Source organism: Prosopis cineraria, unplaced genomic scaffold, assembly GCF_029017545.1.
Source record: "Prosopis cineraria cultivar Desert tree isolate PC_DT_omini unplaced genomic scaffold, ASM2901754v1 PC12, whole genome shotgun sequence".
Lineage (NCBI taxonomy): Eukaryota > Viridiplantae > Streptophyta > Magnoliopsida > Fabales > Fabaceae > Prosopis > Prosopis cineraria.
The window spans coordinates 30,104,205-30,131,955 of NW_026555343.1; the positions used below are offsets into that span (position 1 = coordinate 30,104,205).

Here is a 27,751-nt window from a genome sequence, read left to right on the forward strand (position 1 = left end):
TAACTAAGATTCCAAATTTATTTTTAGGGTTTAGTGTTTATATAGAAATTTTAATGTATTTGGATAGTAATTTTAATGAAATATAGTGATTTATTTATGGTGTAAATATTCTAGTTGTTATTTCAAAATAAGCACAAAGTTTGGATTTATTTGAAGTATATTTGATTAATTTTCACGAAGACTTGACCTGGTTTTTACCAAATTTACTTGATAGTTATTTCATTGACAACTGTCAAGTATTAGCTTTCAGAACAAGTCAAGAGTTAAACTTGAAAGCAAATACTTGACTGGAAGAAAATACTTGACTATTATTGCCAAATAATCATCAACTAAAGCAACAAATAACTGTCAAATAAATCTTTTTTTTTTGTATTAGTGTAAGGGAGAAAAGTTAAAAAAAAAAATAAGAAAGATATTTCCTTTCGCTAACATAAAATTTTTCCTTTAACTTTATCCCCTCTAAAAGGAAATTAGGGAAAAACAATAGTGAAAGATGTTTTTCCTCTAATTTTATCTCTCAAGGTTTTTCTCATTCTTATTTTCTATTTCAAACAAAGCCTCATTCTTATTTTCTCATTCCTGTTCAGTGCAAAAGAGGAATAGGAAAAGAAATAGTAGTGAAGAAGAAAATAAGCTCTTTCCCATTAATATGTTGACAAGTCTTTCTTCCAAGAGAGTCATTTTACCATCTAGTTATTAAATAACAAACGCAACTAAAAATACTTTCACCCTTATTTTTCCTTTTCTCAAATGTCTTTTCTGCATGCTAAATGCGACCTTAATATGTAGAACATAACTTTCTATGCTATCTATAAATTAACATGCAAACTGTAAAGGTTTAAAAGCCCTAAAGGATGACAATAACTATATACAATTGATATAAAAGTAGTTTGAGTAATATACAATATAGATCTTATTTATAAATTATTTTTAATATTTTTATTGAAATTAAAAAAATTTTAAATTTTATTAATTCTATCTAAAAATTCAACACGTCTTCAACTTTACATTTATTAAATATACATACTTTAAAATAAAATATTTTAATATTCATGTACCTTATAAATAAGACTTAAACAGATCTTCCCTCTTTATCTAATAAAAAGGACCACAAGAATATTCAATAGACTACAATTAATAGTATCCACTTTCAGATACACTACTAGCTACAGTATGTAGTCATCTCAAAACGAGTATTTTAGCATCTTAATGCTCATGCGCACGCACATGTGAGCACATAAATTGCAAAAGATTGTATCGTATATAATCAATTACACTTCAAGGATGTGGAATATTGTCTCTTGTGCTTGTTTGTGGGAGTCCAGTGAACAAATCAGTTTCCACATTTAAGGATGCTAGATTTTCACTAGCTTTCCCTGTCACTTGACATGGCTCTATACCATACTGCACAGTAAAATCAATTTGTAGTCAGTTTGTTATCAACTAATGAAATAATTAACGTTACAAGCATTTTATACGTTTGCATTAAAAATAATGATCCATATCAAATGGATCACAGTATAATCACCTTCTGACAGAGCCTTGCGTTTTCTGCTTCTAGGGCTTTTCCCTGGTTAGCAATATTCAAAAGAAGTCAGCAATTTTTTATAGCGTAAATATTCCTTCAATGGAGTCAAGCTGGATCATCCATAAATAACGTACGCTATAAATTAAAAATATTTTTTCCCCAGATATTGGACAAGACAAGACAGAGATTCGAAGATAAGCAGGTTGAGTTGATCATTACTATAAATGTAAATATGTCTATGGAAAATGGAAACGCGTGCCAAATCTGTTTTTAAGAATGTGTTTGATTATTAGAGGAAAAATTCAACTGCTATTAAATTCGTTAAGTACTATATAGGCCAGATAGCTAGGTATAATGATTAACACAAGTTATAACTTAGGGACAGAGTAAAAAATGAATATGAGTATGCGCGAGTCATGCATGTCACTGTTACACTCATAATCTATTTTATATTTTTTTTGGTGAAAATAATCTATTTATTTTATATTTATCTCTCACAAAGTGCATCAGATATGCAATCATTTATTTGTCAAGGTAGTAAATATAAATTAATGCTCTTTATATTTATTTATAAAAAAAATTAAAGGGAGTAAATATTATAGAAAGTGTAATACTAAAAAAATATTAATAAAATTTTATTTTTATTAAAATAATTTATATTTTGGAGCGCTGAATTTCTTTCAAATATATTTTATAAATTGAAATGAAATGTTTACTTCATGATCTTCGAACATAATTATAAATTATATTCTGAACGGTGCACATAATTATAAGTTTTCGTGTTATAATTATAAAAAAAAAAACATAACAAAATATTAAATAATATTTTACTGTAGAAAAACAGTATTTTCACTGTATAAGGAACAATAATTTTAATGCAATTTATAAAAGGTAAGATTTCTTTATTTTCATTTTTCAACAGTTCTCACAATTAATCAATGATAAATAAATGCATCATCACATCAATCATCAAGATAAAATATCCAATGCAATTACACTATTATTACATTAAAACTAAGGTTAAAGTATAAAAAATATTCATAATTTTTTTTTGTAGAAGTCTCGGGTATTAAATTAACAATAATGCATAGATATTTATTGATTTTTTTAAAAGAGGCTAACTTTTTTTAATTATTATAATAGCTTGACATTGACTATTAAGTTTTAAAGATAGAACCAAACTGATTAAGGATGTTGGTTCCTTTTATAAAATTAATAGTATTTATGTATTATTATTGACTTAAAAATATTAAAAAATTTTAAAATTTTTGGACATTTTTGCACTTTATTCCTTACATTAAACATCAAGCTACACACGGTGCAATTCATTTTTAAGATTCTGGCTCATGTTGTGGCTCATCATGCTCCTTGTCATTAGTTCAAGCATCAAATCACCTTCTCAATTAATACGGACAACTTACCTTGTCTTTTAGTCGCTCCTTTTGTTCCGTAAAAGCCTTAATCTGAAAAATAGATGGATGGGATATAATATAAATTAAACATTATTTTGTGACAAAAAAAATCTATATACTAAGTTAACCTTTCTTGCTTGAACATTTATCACACTCCTTTCCAACTGTTGCTGTATTTCTAGTAGTTCATCAAAGGAGCATGATCCCAATCCTTCTCCCATGAGTTTCCTGAGGGATTGAGATACAAAAGCAGAACGTTATATGGTTTATGGTCAATCCATTGTCACATCATCTTTTAAGAAATTGGATAAAATAATAGAAGTTCAAAGTAGGCATTGAACCGTTTTGAAGCTTCAAGAAGCTCAACCTTCTCCATCTTCCTATCTGTTTCTTCCTTTAAGAGATGCCATATTGACAACACGATGTCATTCAAGCGATATATCAGCAACATATACAACAGAAAACTATAAATTAATGAATCGAATACTAAGGTCGATTTGTCAAAGGTCTCAAGTCTCTAGCCATCAAAGTCAAATGTTTCTTTTTCCTCTGTATTAATCTTTTGTCATGAGACGCGTCAATGATCAAATTTATGTATAAAAGAATCTATAATAATATAAAATATATAGGATTGCAAATACAACTCACTTCTATCTTCATACAAAGCATTAGACTGCATACAACGAGATTTGAACTCCTACCATTGTGAATTGTGGTTGTATTCTTATCAGTTGGACCATATTTGCATATTTTTTTGCGCCATGGGTGTTTTTATTTTTATTTTTAATTTAGAGGGGCAGATACTAATGATTGGAAGTTACAAGTAGGATCAAACCTATGACTTTGTACTTATGGGAGAGCTTTCATGCAACTAAGCTACAAGGGTATTGGTTATGGATAGATTTGTTAAATGTGCATTACATGTATATAAATATTTGGAAAACCTAGAGGCACAAGATTTCCAAGTTGTGGATCTTTCTTGGGAGAATTATTTATGTTGTTATTCTTCTAAACTTAATTGTTAATAGACTCAGGAGTAATTAATTGTCTTAAGTAGGACTTGTCCCATTTTTCTTTTTACATACATTGGTATCTAAATATTATGAATCGTTTTGACAAAGATAAAATGAAGGAAAAAGAAGCAAAAAATAAATTAACATTAATTTTTTCTTCCGTCAGAAAGAGCAACAATTTTTTTTAGGAAGAACAGAGAAAGTATATACTTTTCAGCATTCCTTGATTACAAAGAGAAGTTAAATACCAGAGAATTAATTAAAAATTAACAGGAAGTCAAATACTAGATTAATTAAGAATTCATGCATGACGAAGATAAAAAGGAGAAAAAAAGAAGAAGAAGAAGAAAATAATGACCTTCATATTGTGTTCCAGGAATCTAGTGGCTGTCTCAGCATCTCTGGCATAACTTCGATACCGTTCAATTGTCTCATGCCAGCTGTAGAATCGAGAAGCAAGTAGTTCAGAAAGATGATATATGAAATACAAGTAAAAAATCACATTGTCAAAAAAAAAAAAAAAAAGAAGTGGTGAAAAATCAATATATGAACATATCTATATATCAGTAATGAGCAAGTTGCACGACTCACAAGTCATAGAAGCTAGAAAAAGAGAAGAATTAAACAAAATCATATACTCATTCATGATCTATATATTACTACTAGCATAGGACATGGTTTTGATAATCTTTTTAATCTATTTCTTCCTTTATATCACTATCATATTCTTGGTTAGGGTTCATCATGTCTCTATATGTTACCAAACAATTCGATGTACCTATACGTATTTAATATAATTTGATGGCTGAGGGTGAGGTTTTGTATTCAATTAGATGTGAGGGTGTGTTAGGGTCTAGGAAATAATTGCAGAAAATAATGAAATCACTGTAGGAAATGAGTTGTATTCATTGATAAGTCTCGCAAATCAACTCCTCACTACAAAGAAACAAGCAACAGCAAATGCATAATGGAACGAAACAGAAATTGTAGAAAATTTGCCCAGCAAGAGAGAGAAATGTTAGAAGAAGATTCTATTCTCATAATCCGCATGCCCTCTCCTTTCTTCATGCATGTCATACTTATCCTTTAGTGTCCAGTGCTCTCAGCTTCTATGTGAGTCTCTTGATTTGTTTACTTCATCTTGGCCTAATCTTGTTAATAGCATCTAAGGAGTTTGGGCTTTGTCCACTGTCCGTGCTTGTATTTGGGTTATTGGACCCAACTGCTCGGTTTTGGTCCATGACATGGTCCCCTTCCAAGAGATTGATCTTGCCTACAAGGTCAAATTGAGGATATAGTGATGCGACGCCATCCATGAGTTCCTATAAAGCAACAGTGTCACCATCCTATTGAACCAGTTTTTGAGCTACTTGTGAGCCATCAATTTCCACCTAGCGAATATCAGTGACATCGACTGGATTAATCACGAGTCCTTCTGGCAAAGACGAAAGAGGTAGTGGCAAAGTAGGAGATCCACGCTTACCTATACCATGACATTTCTTAAGAAGTGAGATGTGAAAACAAGGTGGATGTGTGCCATGTTAGGTAATTGTAGGTGATAAGCCATTGAACCAATTTTGCTCACAATCTGGAATGGCCTAAAGTAACGCATTGCCAACTTTTGAAATCGACAGAGTTGGATAGAGTGTTGCCTTTACAGTTGAAGCTTGATAAACACCTAATCGCCGACATTAAACTGGACCTCACGGTGGCGGTGATCTGCAAATTTTTTCATACGCCCTTGAGTAATAGTCAGATTGTATTTTAGAGTTTGAAGTAAGGCATCACATTCCACAAGTTGTTAGTGTAAACTACGGGGTATGTCCTCTGTAGAAGAGTGGCATAATAGGGGAGGCGAAAGCCGACCATAAACAGCTTGAAATGGCGTCATGTCAATAGAAGTGTGATGAGCTATGTTATACCAAAACTCAGCCCAAGCAAAATAATCCACCCATTGAACGAGGATGGTCATGAACAAAACATCAAAGGTACATTTCTAAGCACCATGTAAAGACAAAGCCCAAGTTAAGGTTATAAAGGTCCAAGATAAAAAAAACATTAGAACCAAGCCCATGTTTTGATACAAGCCTAGAGTATAAAGGATTAACTCACATGTTTATTTTTCTTTTCTGTATTCTTATATTTCTTTACTATACAGATGGCTTAATATTGTTTATTCTAGGGTTACGTGCCTTACATATATATATATACATACATACATATATATATATATATGAATGAATACACTCTGGCTACACATGCCAATTATCTAGAAATTCTCCTTTTTGTCCATTTCCCTAACTTGGTATTAGAGTTGCAGCAAAGCTAGCTGCCATGGAAGATCCAAAAACACCCAATACTGGCTCTAGCTTGTTGCTTTCTGCAACTTCATTGTTTAAGACCTTTAATATCGAAACTTCACTAACTCCTTTGTTTCTGTCAAGCTGGACAAGACTAACTATTTGCTGTGGAGGATGCATGTCTTGCCCATTATCAAGGGCTACAAGCTTGAGGGCTTTCTTATTGGGAGCACACCTGTCCTCCTCATCATATTGTGAAAAATGAAACCATTAAGATAAATCCAGCTTTTGAAGACTGGATTGCCACTGATCAAATCTTATTCGGTTGGCTGTTAAACACGATGAACGTGGACATTTCATCTCAAATGACCACTGTTTCTACCTCTTTTAGACTTTGGAAGTTGCTCGACAACTTGCCGGTGCACACATAAAGGCTTACGTTCTCATGTTAAAGGCTGATCTTCAACATACTCATAAGGGCAGCTTGTCTATGAACAAGTATCTCACTAAATTGAAGCATATTTTAGAACAGCTTACTGTCGCAGGGCATTCTATTGACCTTCCTAATCTCATTATTCAACCATTGGCTGGCTTAGATGCTGAATATAATCCTATTATGGTTCAGTTGAGTAAAAAACCTGATGAACTAAGTTGGATAGAGTTTCAAACCTCTCTTCTCACCTATGAGAGTCGTATGACTCAACTTCAATAATTTTCTCAGCTGTCTCTTTCCAACAATCTTATCAACTATGCTTGGATTGAATATATAAATCCTTTTTGTGGTTCTTGGCATGGGGGCAGACATAATCGTACTGGACGAGGAAAAGGTAGAGGTAGTCGTGATTTTGGTAAGAATGAGGATTGTCTTAAATGCCAACTCTGTGAAAGATTTGGGCATAAGGTTGACACATGTTTTTATTGCTATGATCGTTCATTTGTGAAACTAGGAAACAAACATAATGGTGGTTCTGTTTCTGGTAATTCTAATGCTGATTTCAGTGCCTTTTTTGCTACTTTTGAGACAGTGAATGATGACTCTCGGTACTTAAATAGTGGTGCTGCATCTCATGTTACCAATGATGTTAGTAAGCTGGATACTACTCGTGATGTGATTGGTAAGACTAAAATTGTTGTTGGTAGTAGACAAAAGCTTTCTATTGAGAAAGTAGGGTCTACAACACTTTAAAATATGCCTAATCAATTAGTGAAACTTCATAATGTTTTATACTCACCAGCTATTAAAAAGAACTTACTAAGTATCTATCAAATTGCTACTGATAATGCTATTGATGTGACCTTTAACACATATCGTGTTTCTATAAAGGCTCAAGAAATAGGGGAGATAATGCTTCAGGGTCGATTGAGTAATGGAGGCATGTACCGAGTACTTAAGGATGGAGAGACTGGAAATGAAGATCTTGTTTATGCTGTTCATGAAGTCCAAGAAGATGATAATTCAACACCCAGGGCTAGTTTTTTAAGAAAAGTTTGGCACTATAGACTTGGTCATCCTAGTGATAGAGTATTAAGTCACATTATTAGTGATTGTAATTTGAAATTATCAAGTTCTAATGAAGATCCTTTTTGTGAATCTTGCAAATATGGAAAATCTCATTCTCTTCCTTATAAAATATCAACTTCTTGTGCCTTTAAACCATTAGAAATTATTCATACAGATCTGTGGGGCCCTTCTCCTATCACTTCAATGAATGGTTTTAAGTATTACATTCTGTTTTTGGATGATTATAGTAGATTTTCTTGGATTTATTTATTAAGAACAAAAGATGAGGCTCTTCCTATATTTGTACAGTTTAAAAAATTTATTGAAAAGCAATTTGATAGTCCTATTAAAATTGTGCAAAGTGATTGGGGTGGTGAATATAAAAGCTTCTCTATTGTTTGAAAGACTCTGGAATTTTATTTAGACACTCATGTCCTCAGACCTCGGCTTAAAATGGCAGGGCTGAAAGGAAGCATAGACACATTGTTGAATTAGGTTTAACATTGTTGGCTCAAGCTAAAATGCCACTTTTCTATTGGTGGGAATCTTGTCACACAACTACTTACTTGATCAATCAATTACCTATAAGTGTTTTGGGAGGTATCTCTTCTTATTTTTGCCTACTCGGTTGATATCCCAGCTATGAAGCATTAAAGTTTTTGGTTCTGCCTGCTACCCTTGTCTAAGACCATACAATTAGCACAAACTTCAATTTAGGACTACAAAATGTGTTTTCCTAGGATATGACAATTCCTACAAAGGTTATAAGTGCCTCGGTTCTACTGGAAAAATTTATATGTCAAGACATGTTGTTTTTAATGAACTTGACTTCCCTTTTGCAATATGTTTTCTAAATAAAAAGTCCTTACCAGTTGAAGAGATTCATCCTTAAAGTTTCCTCCGACCTACAATCTCATCCCTGCCTCAATCATGTCCTCCTGAATCTCGAATTATTGAGTCTCCAATTGCTGCTACAGAACTAGAACGTTTTCTTGATGATGTGCACATTCCTTGTAGTCTCCAATACTTCTCTTAATAGCATTTAAACTCTAGATACATCCTGTTCTGTTGTTTCAACACCACAAAATTTAGCATTACCTACACAACAGGTAGATCAGCAGCAAGATATGCAGTCTAGTCCTCCTTCATCTAGCTCTCCATAATTAGGTATGAATACACATCATATGGTAACCAGGAGCAAAGCTAGCATTCACAAGCCTCAATTACCATATGTTGGTGTTACTATAGTTGAAAATAATGAATATACTGAACCTCACAGTTTCAAGAGGCCTTCAAGTATGAGAAATGGAGACATGCTATGAAAGAGGAGTATAATGCTCTAATTAACAACACATGGGTATTAGTTCCTCACACTAGACGTGACAATCTAGTAGATTGCAAATGGATTTTTAAACTCAAGGAAAACTTTGATGGCACTCCTAAGTTTAAGGTAAGGTTAGTAGTAAAACAATTTCAATAAAATCCAGGGATTGACTTTGAAGAAACATTTAGCCCAGTGTTGAAAACTTCAACACTCAGATTTGTTCTTACTATAGTTGTCACTTTTAGGTGGCAAATTCAACAAATGAACATCAATAATGCATTCTTAAATGGCTATCCACAAGAGCAAGTCTTGATGAAACAACCAGAAGGAATCATCAATTGTAAATATCCTTACCATGTTTGTCTACTAACTAAAGCTCTTTATGGTCTAAAATAGGCACCTAGGGCTTAATATGATAGACTACGAGCTACTCTAACTAATTGGGGTTTTATTCACTCCAAATGTGATATGTCTCTATTCTTTTTCAGGGATAAGCAGCTGGTGATGTTTGTTTTAATATATGTAGATGACATAATTGTTACTAGAAATTCATCTAAGTTACTTGAAGTTTTTATTAAAAGGCTAAATGCATTATTTTCCTTGAAGGACTTGGGTCAACTACATCACTTCTTAGGTATTAAAGCTACACGAGATGATACAGAGCTATATCTAAAACAAGAGAAACATATCCAGAGTATACTTCACAAATTTGGTATGGATTTCTCATCCCCAGTTCCTACTCCTATGGTGATAAACAGACATTACTTTAAGGACGATGGAACACCTCTCAAAAACCCAAAGCCCTTTAGACAAGCAATTGGAGCCTTACAATATCTAATTAACACCAGGCTTGATATTACCTTTACTGTAAACAAACTAAGCCAGTTCTTAACCTTACCTACAAACATTCATTGGCAAGCACTGAAAAGAATTCTTAGATATCTCAGAGGGACTTTAGATCTAGTACTCCATATAAAACTAAGTAGTCATTTTACCTTACAAGGATTTTTTGATGCTGATTGGGCAATTTGTCCATATGACAGGAGATCCGTCGATGGCTACTGTGTCTATTTGGGTGATACTTTAGTTTCCTAGTTAGCAAAGAAGTAGAATGTAGTATCACGATTGAGTGCAGAATCAAAAATATCATGCTCTTGTAAATCTAGCTACAGAACTTGCCTAGATTCAATATTTCACCTGCGAAATTGGTTTGCATTTGAAGGAGCCTCCCATTGCCTAGTATGATAACATGAGTGCTATTGTACTGGCCTCTAACCTAATTTTCCATGCATGGTCAAAACATATTGAGCTTTATGTTCATTATTTGAGAGATTGCATACTTGCCTGCCAATTATCAGTTCGATATGTACCTTTGTTTGACCAAGTCACAGATTTGTTTACTAAAGCTCTTAGTCAGTCAAAGTTTTGGGCCTTTCGTGACAAACTCAAATTTATTCACAGACCCAATTTGAGTTTGAAAGGGGATATAAAGACAAAGCCGAAGTTAAGGTTACAAAGATCCAAGATAAAAAAACATCAGAACCCAGCCCATGTTTTGATACAAGCCCAGAGTGTAAAGGATTAACTCACATGTTTATTTTTCTTTTCTGTATTCTTATATTTCTCTACTGTACAGATGGCATAATATTGTTTATTCTAGGGTTATGTGCCCTATGTATATATATGAATGAATACACTCTAGCTATACATGCCAATTATCTAGAAATTCTCTTTTTGTCCATTTCCTTAACTCATCAATTCACTGCCTCAGGTTGACCATCTATTTGTAGATGGTATGCTAAACTCATACACAACTGAACCCCTTGTAATCGAGCTAAATGCTTTCAAAAAGCACAATCACAATCAGAAATGATGGTGCATGGAATGCCATAAAGTTTAACAACATTATGTAGGAAAGCCAAAGCCACAGATTGTCTTGAATAAGCAGCAGGCATTGGGATGAAGTGAGCATACTTCGACAAATGATTTATTACCACTATGATGATAGAATAGCCTCATTTAACTGGAAGGTCGGTGATAAAATACATATAAATGTCTTCTTATATTGTGATGGAATTAGTAATGGTGCCAAGAGTCTTGCAGACTGTAATTGAATGCTCTTAGCTTCTTGGCAAGTGACATGATGCAAGACGTGGCATTGTACGTCTCTCTTCATATTGGGCCAGAAAAAAAGTGTTGCAAGCCTTTTGAAAGTCCTTAGATACCCTGTGTGTCCCCCAACAACAGAATTATAGAACTCAGTGAGGACCTTGTAATCAATGTAGTGTTTTCAAAAGGCAAAATAATCGACCATGTCAGTAGATATTAAAATTTTATAACTCATATTGAGGTAAAGCATGAGGGTCTTATTGCAATTGCTCTCTAAGTTTTTGTATTAATGAATCTTGGCAGACTGCACCATATACTTTATCCATAAAAGTGTGTTGCATCTAAGAAAAGGAAAAAAGAGTGACTCTCGATAATGCATCAGCTGCCTGATTATGGATACATAGTTTATATTTCAATGATGAATTGGTACTCCAATAACTTTGGTAGATACGCCTCTTGCTCAGGTATCTGAACTCGCTGATCTAACAAATGCCATAGACTGACATGATCTATATGGACAATAAATGGGTGTCCAAATAAATAATGTTGAAACTTTACTATTTAGTAATGGCATAAAGTTCTCGATTATAAACCGACTGGTTTTACAGGTGAGGTGACAGTTTCTTAGAGAAGAATACAATTAGGTGACTCCCTTGACTCAATACTGCTCCAATGCTAATTCTTGAAGCATCTGTTTCTAACAAAAATGGTTAGCTAAAATCTAGTAAAGCCAAAGTCAGTGTCAAGATTAGAGCTTTCTTCATAGCTTCAAGAGCTCATTGAGCCTCCTTTGTCCAACAGAAAGCATCTTTTTGCAGCAGTTTAGTTAATGGTCCAGTGATATTTGCATAATTACGAATGAATTTATGATAATATCCAGACAAACTAAGAAATCCATGCAACTGAGACACATTTAGAGGAATCGACCACTCTCTTACAACTTGTACCTTAGTTTGATCAACTTCTACTCCTGTCGTGGACACAATATGGCCTAAGTAATCAATCTTAGTCTGCCTAAAGGAGTACTTAGACATCTTTGCATAGAGTTTATGCTGTGCTAACCTTTGCAACACCAATTCAACATGTTGGAGGTGAGCTTCCTAAGTGGGACTGTATATCACTATGTCATAAAAAAATATTAGGACAAATTACTGGAAAAAAGACTGAAAAGTATAGTTCATAAGAGCTTGAAATGTAGCTGGAGCATTAGTAAGACGAACGGATGACATAACTAGCCATTCGTATGATCTTAATGAGTATGAAAAGCTGTTTTCTCTCTATCTTTGGCGTTATAAGAATCTAATGATAGCTGGCTCGTAAGTCCAACTTTGAGTAATAAACTGAGCCTCTCAGTTCATCTAAAAGTTCACCTACAGTAGGCATTGGAAAGGAATCCTTTGTGGTCACCACATTTAATGCTCGGTAATCAATACAAAAACACTATGTGCTGTCTTTCTTTTTAACCAAGATCACCAGTGTCGAGAACAAGCTTTTGCTAGGCCAAATCAAGCCCTCAGATAGCAACTTGAGGCCATTTTTTCAATCTCATATTTTTGACTATGTGGGTATCGGTATGTTAAACTTTCACAGGTCCCTATCCTTCCTATAGAATTATCTGATGAGTATGGCTTCATCAAGTAGCAGCCCATGGGGAACATCAAATACCTGAGAATATTAGGCTAAAAGTACAGCCATGTCATATGGTATATTAGACTCATGACTTAAGAGAAACCCATCAAACATCTTGAGTTATTCATATTGTTGGACCAGATAAAGTTCTATTGCAAACTCAATTTGCAATATGTGTCCCATTTGATGTAATTAGGCTTGTTAGACTGGAGCTGCCTTGAACCCTTTTAGGGTGACAAAATTACCCTCATGAATAAAGCAAATGGTGGATGCACTATAATCAGCTACATGGGAACCCAAAGTTTCAAGCCATGTAGTACCATTCACCACGTCAACATTGACAACTGGTAACACAAAAGCTAGTACTCGAAGCATATGCCTACAAATCTGAATTGGCATCTTCGATATATATCCCAGACTCATCATTACTTGTCCTGTTCCTGCAAGTGCACGTAATATTAGAAAAGATTTAGTAGGTAAATTCAAATGTTGAACGATTCTTGGATGAACAAAATTATCTAAACTTCCTTTGTCAAGAAGTATTTGAACATCCAAGCCACCAATCTTCCCATTAAACTTGATCGTGGCAATCCCCAATAAACCTCTATACACATATAATGATAGGTGATAAATATTAGCATTACAATCAACTTCAAGTTCATTACTGAGGCTTTACTCATGTTTTGTGTTAGCCTCATCGTCCCCAATTAACATCATTAGCTGTTTCTTTTGACACTTATGGTTAAGGGTAAATTTCTTATCATAAAAATAATACAATCCCTTCTCCTGTCTAATCTACATTTCAGCTAGTGTAATCCTCCTAATAGGAGCTCTGTTAGGATTTAGAAGTAAAGGGGGTAGTGCTGCCTTATTTCCATCATTCATTGTTCTGCCACTAGAAGCTGAACTTGCCCCCAATGGGTTTCTTCCCACTCTTAGTGTTGGAGAAGGAGAAAACACTATTCATAAATGTGAAGAAGCTACCACTACATTCTCTTTTATTACAAACAATCAACCTAGCGCAACACCTTTGAGCAAAGTAGTTAGGTTTTATGCTACTACTTCCTGTCAAATCTTCGATTTCAACCCTCCTATGAAACAATCAATTAGGGAGCCTTCGATCATTTCCTCAGAGCAATTAGCTAATGCCATGAATGCCTACACATAATCTTTATAGGTACCCTATTGGGTTAACTTAAACAGTTGGGCAGAGGCACATTCAAATTTTATAGGTTTGAAATATTCCTCCATAACCCTTGTGAGCATTTGCTAGTTGGGTATTTGACCTACCTTTTACATCATTTGAAACTAAGGAATAGCTGGGCCCTCTATATGTGTTTCAGCCATTACTATCTTTTGAGCCTCGTCTGTCTTGTAAAACTTGAAAAATTAGTTTGCACAAAATAACCAGTCTAAGGGCTCAGTGCCATTAAACCTAGGAAAATCAACCTGTACTTGTTTTAAGGGCCATCCTGCGTTTTGGTTCACATATGAAATGACTTGTGTCTTCTTAGTTTCTAAAGTTCTATCATTGATGCTCTTTTCTTTCTCTTGATGTAAGCTTTCAATAGATTGAACTAGTATAGCCATGTGTTTCTCAATTGCAGAAAACTTTTGGGTAGTTTCTTCCATGAACTCTTGCATCTTCTTCATTTCACCCTTCCACTCCTTCTTCATCTCTCAATGAAAGCACCACTTTGTCAGGGTGTAGGAAATAATTGCAAAAAATAATGAAATCACTGTAGGAAATGAGTTGTATTCACTGATAAGTCTCGCAAATCAACTCCTCACTACACAGAATCAAGCAACAGCAAATGCATAACAGAAAGAAATAGAAATTGCAAAAAATTTGCCCAATGAGAGGGAAATGTCAAAAGAAGATTCTATTCTTATAATCTGCATGCCCTCTCCTTTCTTCATGCACGTCACACTTATCCTTTAGTGTTAAGTGCTCTCAACTTCCACATAAGTCTCTTGATCTATTTACTTCGTCTTGGCCCAATCTTGTCAATAGCATTTAAGGAGTTTGGGCTTTATCTACTGTCATTACTACAAAAAGGCATTTCTACTACCCTAATTTACATCCCATTTTACAAGTTAGATTTAGAAAGAATACAATCCATGTCACCTAAGTAAAAAGAGGACGTAGATTGAAAAAATTTATTTTAACAAAAAAATTTTAATAAGCCACGTCTCTTTAATTCTTGAGGGGACGTGGCTTTATTAGAATCCAAGTCCCCCATTCATGAGGGACGTGGCTTCTTCAGAATCCACGTCCCCCCTTGAGGAGAGGGACGTGGCTTGTGAAGAAGCCATGTCTCCCTTGAAGAAGGGGACGTGGCTTATAACAGAGCCAGCTGGCTTTTGCAGAAGCCACGTCCCTTTTTCTAGAGGGAAGTGGATTCTATAGAAGCCACGTCCCTCTCCTCTCTGGGGCCTCATTTTGTATGGGGGAAGCCACATCCAAAGAGGAGAGGGACGTAGATTCTCAAATCCACGTCCCTCTCCTCTCTGGGGATGTGTATTTGCCTTTCCCACTCAATTTTTGAGCCCCGCGCCAGTCAAGTTTTTTTAAAAGAACACTCTAAGTTTGCTGTGCCTGCCCTCATCTCCAATCAGAGTATCGTCTTTTTCCTTTTCAGTCTCAGCAAAGCTTCTTCATCTGGTCTTTCTATTGCTCAGCCAAGCTTCTCGATCTCATCTTTCTGCTGCCCTCTCTGTGATCGTCTCTCTCAGCTTCTTAGCCTCTCGGTGCTTCTTAGCTTCTCGACCAGCAAGAATAGTTGCTCTGCTTCTTGGTGCTTCTCTTTTCTCACCAAAATTTTGGTTAGTGTTTTTATTCATGGTACTTTCTTGAATTACAGTCATATTGAGGAGTTAGTTCGATTACCACAATGCTTTTACTCAAAAGGCAAGAATAAATTTTGAACTCGGGGGAATCATGAACGATGAAAAACATGAATTTTCCAGCTAACCCACCGTTTTGTTCTGTTTTGTTAGAAAAGGAAGTCTGTAGGACAATTAGATTTTTCAGATTTCCTTCATTTACTTTTAAATCATGAGTATCAATCGAATTTTATCCCTGTATAGATATTATTATTCAAGCTTAACTTGGACATCTTTATGTCTGCATTCATGTTGAACATGTTATATAAATGTTCTTTACTTGTTTACTTGTTGAAAAGCTCGGCATTGAGACTGCATTCTCTGAAATAGTCATCTAGGTTGAGACTGTTGCATATAATCTATCTAATTATGGTTTTATTGATGTGGTCAGTGGCTATTAAAGACAAATCCTATTCTTATCTCATGTATATATAACAGTTCTTACAAGCTGGGTGACTTGTAAACTCATAGCTTTGTTATTGAGTCGCTCTGTTGCATGCTTTCTTAGATTGTTAGGTAATATGGTTGGACTTCATATGATTTTAATCTTGTTTTAATCATGTCTAACAAGATTATTTAAAACTCAGCTCCTGGTTGAAAGTAAAATCAGGACCTAAAGATGCATAATGAGAATTAATTGTTGCTTTTGAATAAACTTTCTATTTGGAATTACCCCAACGAAACACCAAGCAAAGGAAATAAAAAATATATACCAACAAGCTATGCATACTGTTAGATTGGACCCAACAATACCATCTAATCCAATTAATTGATATGACTTGCAAGAATCGAGGTTTAAAAAATAAATGGACAAAAATATCCTATCCCATAACTTTGTGGTAAATTTTAGAAACTTAATCATAAATCCTAGAATTTCAGTTGTAAAAATCAAAAAATTAGTTGTAGATACTAAATTCTAAAAACTCTATAAATTACAAAATTTATTTATAAATCCTGGAATCTCAGTTGTAAAAATTAGAAGATTAATTACAAATCAATTGCAGACTGGTAGAAGATTTGAAAATTTGAAAGCCTAGTTGAAAAAGTGAAATTCATAGCTCTAAATTTTTGTGATCATTTTCTGGTTAAATTTGCTCGGGACAAAGTAGGAGAGTATTTATCTTTTGATTAACCCTTACCTTTTTATTTAAAGGTGGTGTATGATAATAATGAGACTCCTATTTAATTATTTTTGTAAATTTTGTTAACTCTTATTCTCAACTGTAATTCAAAAAAAGATCATGAGTATCAATATTAATATCAACCCATAAAAGTATAAGAAAAAAAATCTTTACAAAATATTCTATAGGAGAAATTATAAATAATACCACTAATTTGTAAAGTTTTGTGCAATGTACAAAGACCAAGTTTTAGTTAGTTACACAATCATAAAATTAGTGCAAATCAGACCCTTAATATTTTATATACTACTCTCCAATACTCAATATTGTTTTCAATTTAATTTGTCCTATCTTCCTTAATTAATTAAAAAAATTACATCAAATAACTAACACATCTATTAGACTATCACACAATTCTAGTCCAAATTAATGTCAATCCATGCATATTTTGTCATAATTCATGTTGTTTTATTAGAAGTTCATTATACACACAAAGATTTCTATCTTCATGCAAGTAAGATAGTGAATTATTAATTTGATAGACTTTGTGATGATTTATTAGGTAAAAAAAGAATGGATCGTAGTTGGATGAATGCTAGTAGAATGACTGAGGAGTATGAGAATGATGTGGACCAATTTCTTGAATTTGCTAGAAAAAATGTTCCTAGCAAAAATGGAAAGTATTGTTGTCCTTGTGTCAACTACATGAATAAGATTGAATTGGGTATTGATGAAATAAAAGAGCATTTAATTTGTGATGGGATAAATTTGAGGTATACAAGATGGGTATGGTATGGGGACGCAGGAACAACTTCTATGTCCCAAAATGAGCGAATTGTGAATGACTAGGATGATAGAATAGAGGATATGATTCGTGATATTGGGATGACATCATTTTCATAATCACATGCATATGACAACTTGCGTAGTGATGTAGAGAAACCCTTACACCCAAGGTGTACTAATTTTACGCTCTTGACAGCTGTGTTGGGATTGGTAAATTTAAAGTCAAGAAGTGGGTGGACCGATTCAAGTTTTACGGAGTTACTTGAATTCTTAAGTAAAATGCTTCCAACCCATAATTTACTTCCAAAATGTATGTATGAGGTAAAGAAAATCCTGTGTCCAATGGGTATGGATTATAGGAGGATACATGCTTGTCTTAATGACTACATACTATATAGAAATGAGTATGAAGGGCTACACAAGTGTCCCAAATGTGGGACTTTACAGTATAAAGTGAAGAAGACCGATGATGTTGATCATGGTGATGAGATCATAACTAAAGGGCCTCCTACGAAGGTGATGTGGTATCCTCTAATAATACCACGGTTTTAATGTTTGTTTACTAATCCAATAGAAGCAAAGAATTTGAGATGGCATTTTGATGAGAAACTATTTGACAGGAAACTTCGACTCTCGGCTGATTCTCCTTAATGGAAGGCAATAGATCACATATTTCCTCAATTTGGAAGCGATTCGAGAAACCTTCAGCTTGGACTTTGTACGGATAGAATCAATCCATATGGCAATCTTAGTAGCAGACACAGTGCACGGCCAGTTTTGTTAGTTATTTACAACCTACCTCCTTGGTTGTGTATGAAGTGTAAGTACATAATGTTGTCTTTGATGATTTCGGGACCAAAACAGTCAAGAAACAATATTGATATTTTCTTGGCCCCTTTGATTGAGGATTTAAAAATGCTATGGGAGGAAGGTATAGATGTATTTGATGCTTATAAGCAAGAGCACTTCAAGTTGCGTGCCATGATTTTTACAACAATAAATGACTTTCTTGCATATGGAAACTTGTTAGGATATAGTATTAAAGGCCATAATGCATGTCCTATATGTGAAGAAGGCACACACTACCACCAACTTAAGCATGGAAGAAAAACAGTCTACCTTGGTCACCAAAGATTTCTTGATCGGTATCATCCTTACTGTAGGTTGAAGAAGGCTTTTAATGGCTCACAGGAGTATGAAATGACTCCAAAGGCCTTAACTAGAGACAAAGTTTATCAGCATGTGGAAGGAATTAATGTCATTTTCGATAAGAATAAAAGTAATGTAAGTAAGAAGAATATGTGGAAAAAGAGGTCCATTTTTTTTGATCTTCCATATTAGTGGAGTTTAGATGTGAGGCATAGTCTTGACGTGGTGCATGTGGAGAAAAATGTGTGTGTGATAGTCTTATTGGTACGCTTTTACACATAAGTGGCAAGAGTAAGGATGGAATAAATGCCAGACTTGATTTAGCTGAAATGGAAATAAGAAAACGCTTACATGTACAACAAAAAGAGGGGAAGAAAGCTTATTTACCCTCAGCAGCGCACACATTATCTAAAAAGGAGAAAAGAAGTTTATGTGGATCTTTGCATGCTATTAAAGTGCCACAAGGGTATTCTTCTAATGTTAGAAAACTTGTTTCGATAAGTGATTTGAAGTTACTAGGCATGAAGTCGCATGACTGCAATGTGTTGATGCAGCAACTTTTACCAGTGGCTATTCGAGGGATTATGAAAGATGATGTGAGACACACAATAACTAGACTGTGTATGTTCTTCAATGCTATATGCAACAAAGTTATAGATCCTGACAAGTTGGATGAATTAGAAAATGAGGGTTATATTATTTTATGTCAATTATAAATGCATTTTGCTCCAGCATTTTTTGACATTATGGTGCATTTAATAGTTCATTTGGTTAGAGAAGTAAGACTTTGCGGTCTTGTTTATCTTAGATGGATGTACCCATTTGAGCAATACATGAAAATTTTAAAAGGGTATTCTAAAAACCCAGACAGGCATAAGCATCAATTGTTGAAAGATATGTGGCGGAAGAAGCTGTTGAATTTTGTACTACATATCTAAAAGGATTGAAGGCTGTTGGGATCCCTCAAACTCAGCATGAGGGGATAAGACTTGCTGGTAAGGGAACATGGCGGGTTAGAGTGAAGTGTATGTCTCATGAAGAAGTCTTACAAGCACATTTGTGCATCTTGAATAACATGAAAGAAGTTCAACCTTATTTAGATGCTCATAAAAAGTTGTTGAAAGACAAATACCCAAGAAAGAATGAAATGCAACTAGCTAATGAGCACAATAAGACTTTCAAAAAATGGTTCAACGAAAAAGTTATGAATGAGACTAGTATGTCTGATACAATAATGTGGTTAGTTGAAAGACCTCGTTTTGAGGTCGTGTGTTGGGGTGAATACAATATAAATGGATATTCTTTCCATACAAAAGCCCAAGATGATAAAAGTACCATGCAAAATAGTGGGGTAATGGTAGAAGTGGAAGCCCAACATTTTTCTAGTTCAAAAGATAATAACCCATTATTGGCTTGCACGGACTATTATGGAGTGGTTGATGAGATATGGGAGGTGAATTACACTAAATTTAAAGTACCTATTTTCAAATGTAGGTGGGTTCACTTTAATGCTATTGAAGTGGATAAGGAATTTGGGTTTATTTCAGTTGATCTCAAGAGGTTTGGTTTTAAAGAGGAGCCCTTCATTTTAGCAAGTCAGGCAAAACAAGTTTTTTACGTCATTGATCCAGCGAATAAACAGCATTCTATTGTACTACTAGGCAAAAAACAAATTATTGATGTAGAAGATGATGACTCAACTTTTAACCTTGATAAAACTGCCTTTCACTACAAATCTACCTAGATCAACTGAAGTAAATTTGGTTGATGATAAATATGCAATTAGAGATGATCATTGTGAAGGAATTTGGGAGAATGAATAAAGTAAGAATTACTTAATAAAACATTGAATTAATTGATTCTTTATATTCATATATTTGTTTCATTTATTTATTTCTATATATTTAATTATAATGCAAGTTACTTACTTGTATTATTTTCTAATCTTAACAGGCACATGGAGGGTTCTAATGAAGATGTAGTTGAACATCCAGTGCAACTTACAAGAAAAGAGGTAGAGGAAGTACAAAATTGAAGGAGCTGACACTACGTCAGGGCACTATAGAGAGAGTGCATTTAGAGTTTGGTGGTGGTAAAAGACCACTTGGTTCAGAAGGGGACAAGTTTGTAAGTTATATGGGTCTCATAGCTCAGAGTAAAGTTAGGATCTTATATCATAATTGGCAAGAAGTACCAGAAGCTATGAAGGACATGATTTGGAGTGATATTTTGGTATGCATATTTTTCTATTTTTTATTATTTTAATTATATTAGATACCATTATCTTACTTTATAATTATGACATATTGTAGCTTACTTATGATATCCCTCTTACCGATGAGATGAAGAGGTACTAGCTTCAGCAAGTTCGTGATTGGTGGAAAGATTTCAAGTCATCACTTTCTAGGGAATACATTCGAGGAGCAAAGAAGAAGAACAATCCATGTTTGGAATATAATTTCATTGATGAAGACACTTAGAGAGAATTTGTGAGGTCACAAGATGATCCTAAATTTTAGGTGAATTTTGATATAATTAATAACTTAGTTTATTTTTGTTTAGTTTACAACTAACTTTATTTTTATTTTATTATAGGAATTAAGTGCTGCAAATAAAGAGAGACAGTCTAAAAATAAATATCAGCATTAATTGTCTCGGGAGGGATATAGGAAGCTGGACCAGAAACTTAGCGAAGTTGATTTGAAGCAATTAGAGGAAGCTGCGAGATCTGACCCCAGTATTGTTGTTCATCCCCCAGCTCCTCCAACTCAGCAAAGGAAATGGAAAGAAGCCAAAATCAAGAAAGGCCAATATATTACTCCGGAGGTTGCTGAAGTTGCTCAACGGATTATAAGTAATTATACTAACTAGATTAAATTTTAGATTTCATATCTTTTAAGATAAATTCATTAATTAAATATCACAGGATTCACTTGAGGAACAAGCTTCCCAAAGATCATTTCAATCTACTAGAAGAATGGATATCTTGGCATCAGCAATTGCAACGCCAGATTATTCTGGTCGTGTTAGGGGGTAGGAAAAGGAGTTGGTTTGACGGAGTATTTTGGACCAATTTCACGAGGCTCATCAGGAGTTATATCAAGAGCTGAACTTGATGACCTTCTGGCAAAGGTTAGAGATAAATGTGCTCAAAAGTATAGCAGGATAATTTACTACTCCGTGAGTAGATTCTTCAAGAGGTTAGATCCATGGTCACCAACATGGGAACCACACAAGACAGTGGATAAGGAATTGGGCAGCAGGAACTCCAGGTTTTCATTACCTTTAATTAGTTTAATTATTCAATTTTGTTTATTTTATTTTATTTTCTTTCATTGTGTTTACTTATTTTTCCAGACTTCTCCCGTGCTTCAAAGTACTAAAGATAGCTGTAATCCACCAGAGATAGCACTACATGCCTCTAGTCCCTTAGTAGAGGAGGAACAAGTTTGTTTTCTTTATTTGGATAATCCTTGGAAGAGGATTGTTAGTTCAGCACGACTATATATGCTCAAAGAAACAATCCATAACATGAGTGTTTTGGATGATCAAGTGAAGGTGATGGTTGAGGTTGTCCTTGAGCCAAACATGAATGTGCCATTCACTATTGATGAGGTTCAAAAATTAGGTGAAGCATTGGGACAATTCATTTTATGGCATAAAAGACTTGTTGACACAGAGATGACAATTCCAATGGTAGAAAAACTCTTCATTATTCTTTAATTCTCTCTTTTGATTACTTATATAACTTTTATTCATTTCATATTTTATTAGGATTTTGATGAAGTTGAGGACTGTTCTGCTATGTTACAATTACATGAATTTTTTAAGGCAATGACAAAGCCTATCAATTTGACAATGCCTAAAGGAATTGTGGGTATAGACAAGTCATATCCTTTTGCAATGGACAAGAAAGACATCTTGGAATTCTTGTTGTTGAGGGAGTTAGATATCTCATGGGCTATGCTATCTATCTTGTAATTTTATTACCTCTATTCTATCTCATTTATATTTATTTTAATTTCTATGCAATAATTTTTGTGTCATTCTATTAATAGGTTTCTTAGTAGTCTTTGTACTGGACCACGGAAAGATCAATTTGGATTTTTGTGTCCAGCTTCTTTGACATCGGCCCATAATGATATCAGTGATAGGATGCGATACGTGGGCAATACTATTTTAGAAACAAAATTGCCCTGTTATCTGGCTCCAATTCTTGAAGGGTAAGTTCTTCTATATTCATTTATATATATATTTATTTTGATAATCTTTTTTATGCTTTCATGTATTAATTTTTTTTGTCTCTTTGTAGTTACAATTGGTCCCTTTGTGTTATATGCCTGTATTTGCATGAGATCTATTGGTTTTGTTCCATAGGCAAGCAACCAAGTGCTGAAACTAAAAATATATTCAATACGTAAGTTAAGATTATTTTTATAAATGTTAGATATTTGTTTTGTTTTAATACTTTATACTTTATTTAAATATCATGATAGAGCATTGAAGATATATTATATGACCGAGGGAAAGTGATGCCCAGCAAAAAATACATCTCAAAAAATCCCTCACCGACTTGGATTTTTTCAAACGTAAGTAATTTCAATTCAATACTTTTTATTCACAACTTTTTTATGTATATTTTTGTTTATACTTATTATCTGATTCTTAACTTTCAGTGCCATTGCCAGATAGGGAGTACAGAGTGTGGATATTATATTATTCGTTATATGTATGAGATTATTCAATACGAAACTAACGAAAATTTACACATGGTAAGTTATATTATTATTTATTTTAATAATATTAGTTTCACAAGGATTTAGAAATTGGATATCTAATGAACATTCGATAAGAATTTGCAGCTTTTTGACAGTGAGTACCCTTATACCAGTGAAGACATAACTGACATTCGAAACAATTTAGCAGGTTATCTTCTTCAAGAGCTATTTACATAGTGTGATTTTATAGTTTATCCATATAGTTAGATAGAATGATATAAACCCTAATGTGTTCAAGTAGTTTGTTGGAATTTGGCTGTAAATATTGACACTTGAATGGGTGACAATAGTTTTGTCGTTCCAATGCACTTGGTATATTTTGTTGTGATAGTTTATGAATGGTTGTAAATGAGTTGCTATTTGTTGAACTTTTGTTGTATGAATTTGGCTATTTCTGTGGCATACTTTCACAGATTCTATTTTGGTTGTCAAGCAAATACAAATTGTATATAAAAAAAATTACAAAAGCCACGTCACATTATTAAAAGGAGGGACGTAACAACAAGTGTGTTCAGAACAAACCACGTCTCCTATTATAGAGGGGGACGTGGTTTCTTAAAGAAACCACTTCCCCCTCATGAATGAGGGATGTGGTTTCTCCTAGAAACCACGTCCCTCTTACTTGGGGGGGATGTGGTTTCTCTGACAACATGAGTAACCACGTCCCCCTTGTTTGGGGGGACATGGTTTATATGAAAATCACGTCTCTTTCTAGTAAAATGAGGACGTGAATCATGTAGAAACTATCTCTCTTAATATTAAAAGGGACGTGGTTTATTCTTTTTCACGTCTCCATTATTTGTGATGTGTATGAGCCATTATTTTAAGTTGCCCAATATGATGTCCCCTACAGTTGTGACGTGAAAAGGGCTAAAAATGCAACGTGAAAAGTCTATTTTATAGTAGTGTGTCCGTGCTTGTAATTGGGTTATTGGACCCAGGTGCTTGGTTTGGGTCCATGATAGGGTGAGACCCATGCATTATAGTATTAGTGTGAGGGTGTATAGTGTGTGTGTGTGTGTTATCCACTACAACAACAATCTTACCACAGATGAGACAAATATTTAACTTAAAAGCTCAATGTATTATATAACAAACTTGAACAATGTCGTCGCTGCAAGAACTTCTATCACTAATTCTATCGGGAGTGACAAAAATAGTCATCATTGAATATATACAATCATATATTTGACATGCATCTCGTTGATCATTTCTCTAACCATTATTTTCATAGTTTGTTTACTATGTGCTTCCCTCAAAATTATGTATTTACAATGGGATGAATATACATTATTTAAGCATTTGACCTTATATAAAATACTTAGCCTTAGACAGACTTGGCATTGGTTGAACATACATGCATGTATTATGAAAGGGTGGATCACACATTAAGCCCATTTGGTAAAGGCCTCTAAACCTGTAGCCCTTTAGTCGTAACAATTCCTATCACAAGCCTAACCTCTTGGAGAAAATATATAAGAGGTTGCGTGTATGTGGGTGTTGTGTGTGTGTACTTTAATTTTGGTAGTATTATCCCTTGAAGAAAATGTATACTTTTTTGGTCCTATTTATAAAATAGAAAGAATGCTATTTATTTTAGTCTAATTTATATGAAACTTCTATGATTTTTGTGCCTCAAGTATTTAGTCTTATATGAAATTTGAATTTGGTAGTTCATGCGTGTAGGATTTGTCACTGATTTCCGTACACATTATTAGACAAGTTTTAGTGATACTAAATTAATGATGTAGCCATCTGAGTATAGTAATACGTAGTATTAATTAATTGACAAATAATACTTATATGCGAAATTGCACTATATAGTAGACAAGACACTATTTTTATTTACAAATAATAAAATATTCAAAGGAACGGGGAAAAAAATAGTAACTATTAATAAAAAATTCCATAAGTAATAAAATAAAGTTCACATCTTTATTCACAAATGATAAAATATTTCGAAAACAACACCATCGCTTGTAAAAGAGAGCAACATTATGTGTATTTTACTCAGATCGCATCGCACGTTAATATCATTATCAATGTACAACAATAATACCTATATATATATATATATATATCAATTTTTAATATTAAACAGAAAATTATAACAAACGGAATCATTTATAAGTTATGACTTGCCCTACAAAAAAAAAAAAATTAGTTACGAGATAAATTTTTGTTGCTAATCTGTATCACTAAACTTTAGTGATGAAACACTCCATTGCTAAAATTTTATTATTATTTTATTTTAATCTGTCAAAAATGATTTAATGATAACATTTATTAAAAAAAAATTTGTCGTTAATTTTTAAAATATCTTATTTCAATTTTTTAACAGAATTTGTGACAGTAAATTTTGTCACAGAGCTTTCTGACATAATTTTATCATTAATTTTGTCACAATTTTTTCTTTATTTTACTATATATGTATATTTATTTATATATAATTTATTTAATATTACTTTATAAATAAATAATTTAAAAATTATAATTTAAAATAATTTATTAATTTAAATTATTCTTTTAAATTAAATTATTATTATTTTAAATTTTATATTTAATTATTCTTATTTTAAAATAAAATATTATTAAATAAATAATTTAAAAATTTAAAAATATATAATATATAACGATAATAATTTTTTTCAATTTATTATTAAATTTATCATCAAAAATAATTTTTTAAAATTAAATATAATAGAAATAATTATTATATAAAAATTAATTTTACCATATAAATAAATGTAATGGTAAATAAATAAGTAAATTTAAATAATATATTTATTGATATATATGTATGGGGTTAAATATTATATATTAAGATTGAAGATTCCTTTTAGCTTAATGGCAATAAGGTGTATACAAAGTCATTAAGGGCTGTGAGATTGTGAGTTTGAACTTGGCTAAGATGTAATTGAAGTTAATAATATTTGACATGGCAGTGATAAGTGACAAGGCAACAATGAGATGTCACTAATTCATTGGGTGATGATGCAATTGTGAGGTGGTACTGTAGTGGTGAGGTGGCACTAGTCTACTTGGTTATGTGACAGTGATGTTTTGATTAACCTAAAAATTTGCAATGGAATGTATTCTGTCGCAAAATTTAAATAATTTATCCTTATTTAATAATAGAAAAGTTTCTATCAATGATGAAATGCAATTCTATCTCTAATTAGTGATGGGTTTTTTCTTTGTTAATGAATCAATGATAGTGTTTTTATGGATGAAAGTATTCTGTCGATGACCTGTTTAACTATTTAGTGATGGAATTTTTGTTGATTAGCGACAGAATTTTTATTGTTTAACCTAATTTTTATTGCTTATGGAATTATCCACACGCCTAATGTATAGAAATTAAACTACCATAGTTTCAGGAAACATCCCAGTTTCATTGCTCATAGCGAACCTAGTTCCCCCCTCCCCCCCCCCTTTACCATGACAATGAATCTAATTATATTCTATCTAGTAGGGCGATACATACAGTGAAATTTCCTATAAACATGATGATACAGATAGCTAGGGGGGGAACCAAAATCATCCACTCAGAATGATACAGAGAGTGACATTTACCATAAATTTACAGGATGATGATAAGCATTCACACGAACCATTAATATAAAGCAGATAGTGATGAAGAGCATGAACACACACTAGGTTGTATAAATACGGGTACGAGCATCCAATACGATACGGCATGATACGGGAATATGGTAAATTTTCAAAATTTTAGGATACGGGTACGGGAATATTTATAATGTATATTTTAACGTTTTATGATATAAGTATAAGTATTTTGATTTTTAATCAAGAATTTATAAAGTAACATGAGGATATTTATAGTAATTAACTAAAATATTAAGTGTTTTTTCAAGTTTTTAAGTGATATAGTAAGAAATTATTGAAAAAAAATTATATCACAAATGTTAGTATATGGGATACTTATGCAGAAGTATCCTACAAGTATCGTATCGGATACGGGTACGTTTACTTTTTTGAAGTATCCGTGCTACATAGAACACACACATACCTGGAGCTTGAAAATTCATAGAGCAAGCCTGTGGGAGAGAAGATGATGAGACCAACCTCAGCATCACACAGAACTGAGAGCTCAAAAGCCTTCTTTAACAGTCCATTTCGCCTTCTTGAGAATGTCACTTGCCTGCTTGCTTTGTTCTCTATAAGCTTCATCGCTATCTTCCGTCTCACCAT

The 27,751-nt window shown here is 33.3% G+C and overlaps 1 protein-coding gene across 1 annotated transcript; it reads right to left on the reverse strand.

Moving 5' to 3' along the window:
• Positions 1-1,278: 1,278 nt before the first annotated feature.
• LOC129289236 (MADS-box protein SOC1-like) lies at positions 1,279-27,751 on the reverse strand. The gene is made up of 7 exons (XM_054926026.1): positions 27,570-27,751; positions 4,312-4,393; positions 3,282-3,334; positions 3,069-3,168; positions 2,950-2,991; positions 1,529-1,570; positions 1,279-1,404 (listed from the first exon to the last, which is right to left on the reverse strand). Exons 1-7 carry the CDS (start codon positions 27,749-27,751, stop codon positions 1,279-1,281), a joined length of 627 nt encoding a protein of 208 aa, XP_054782001.1.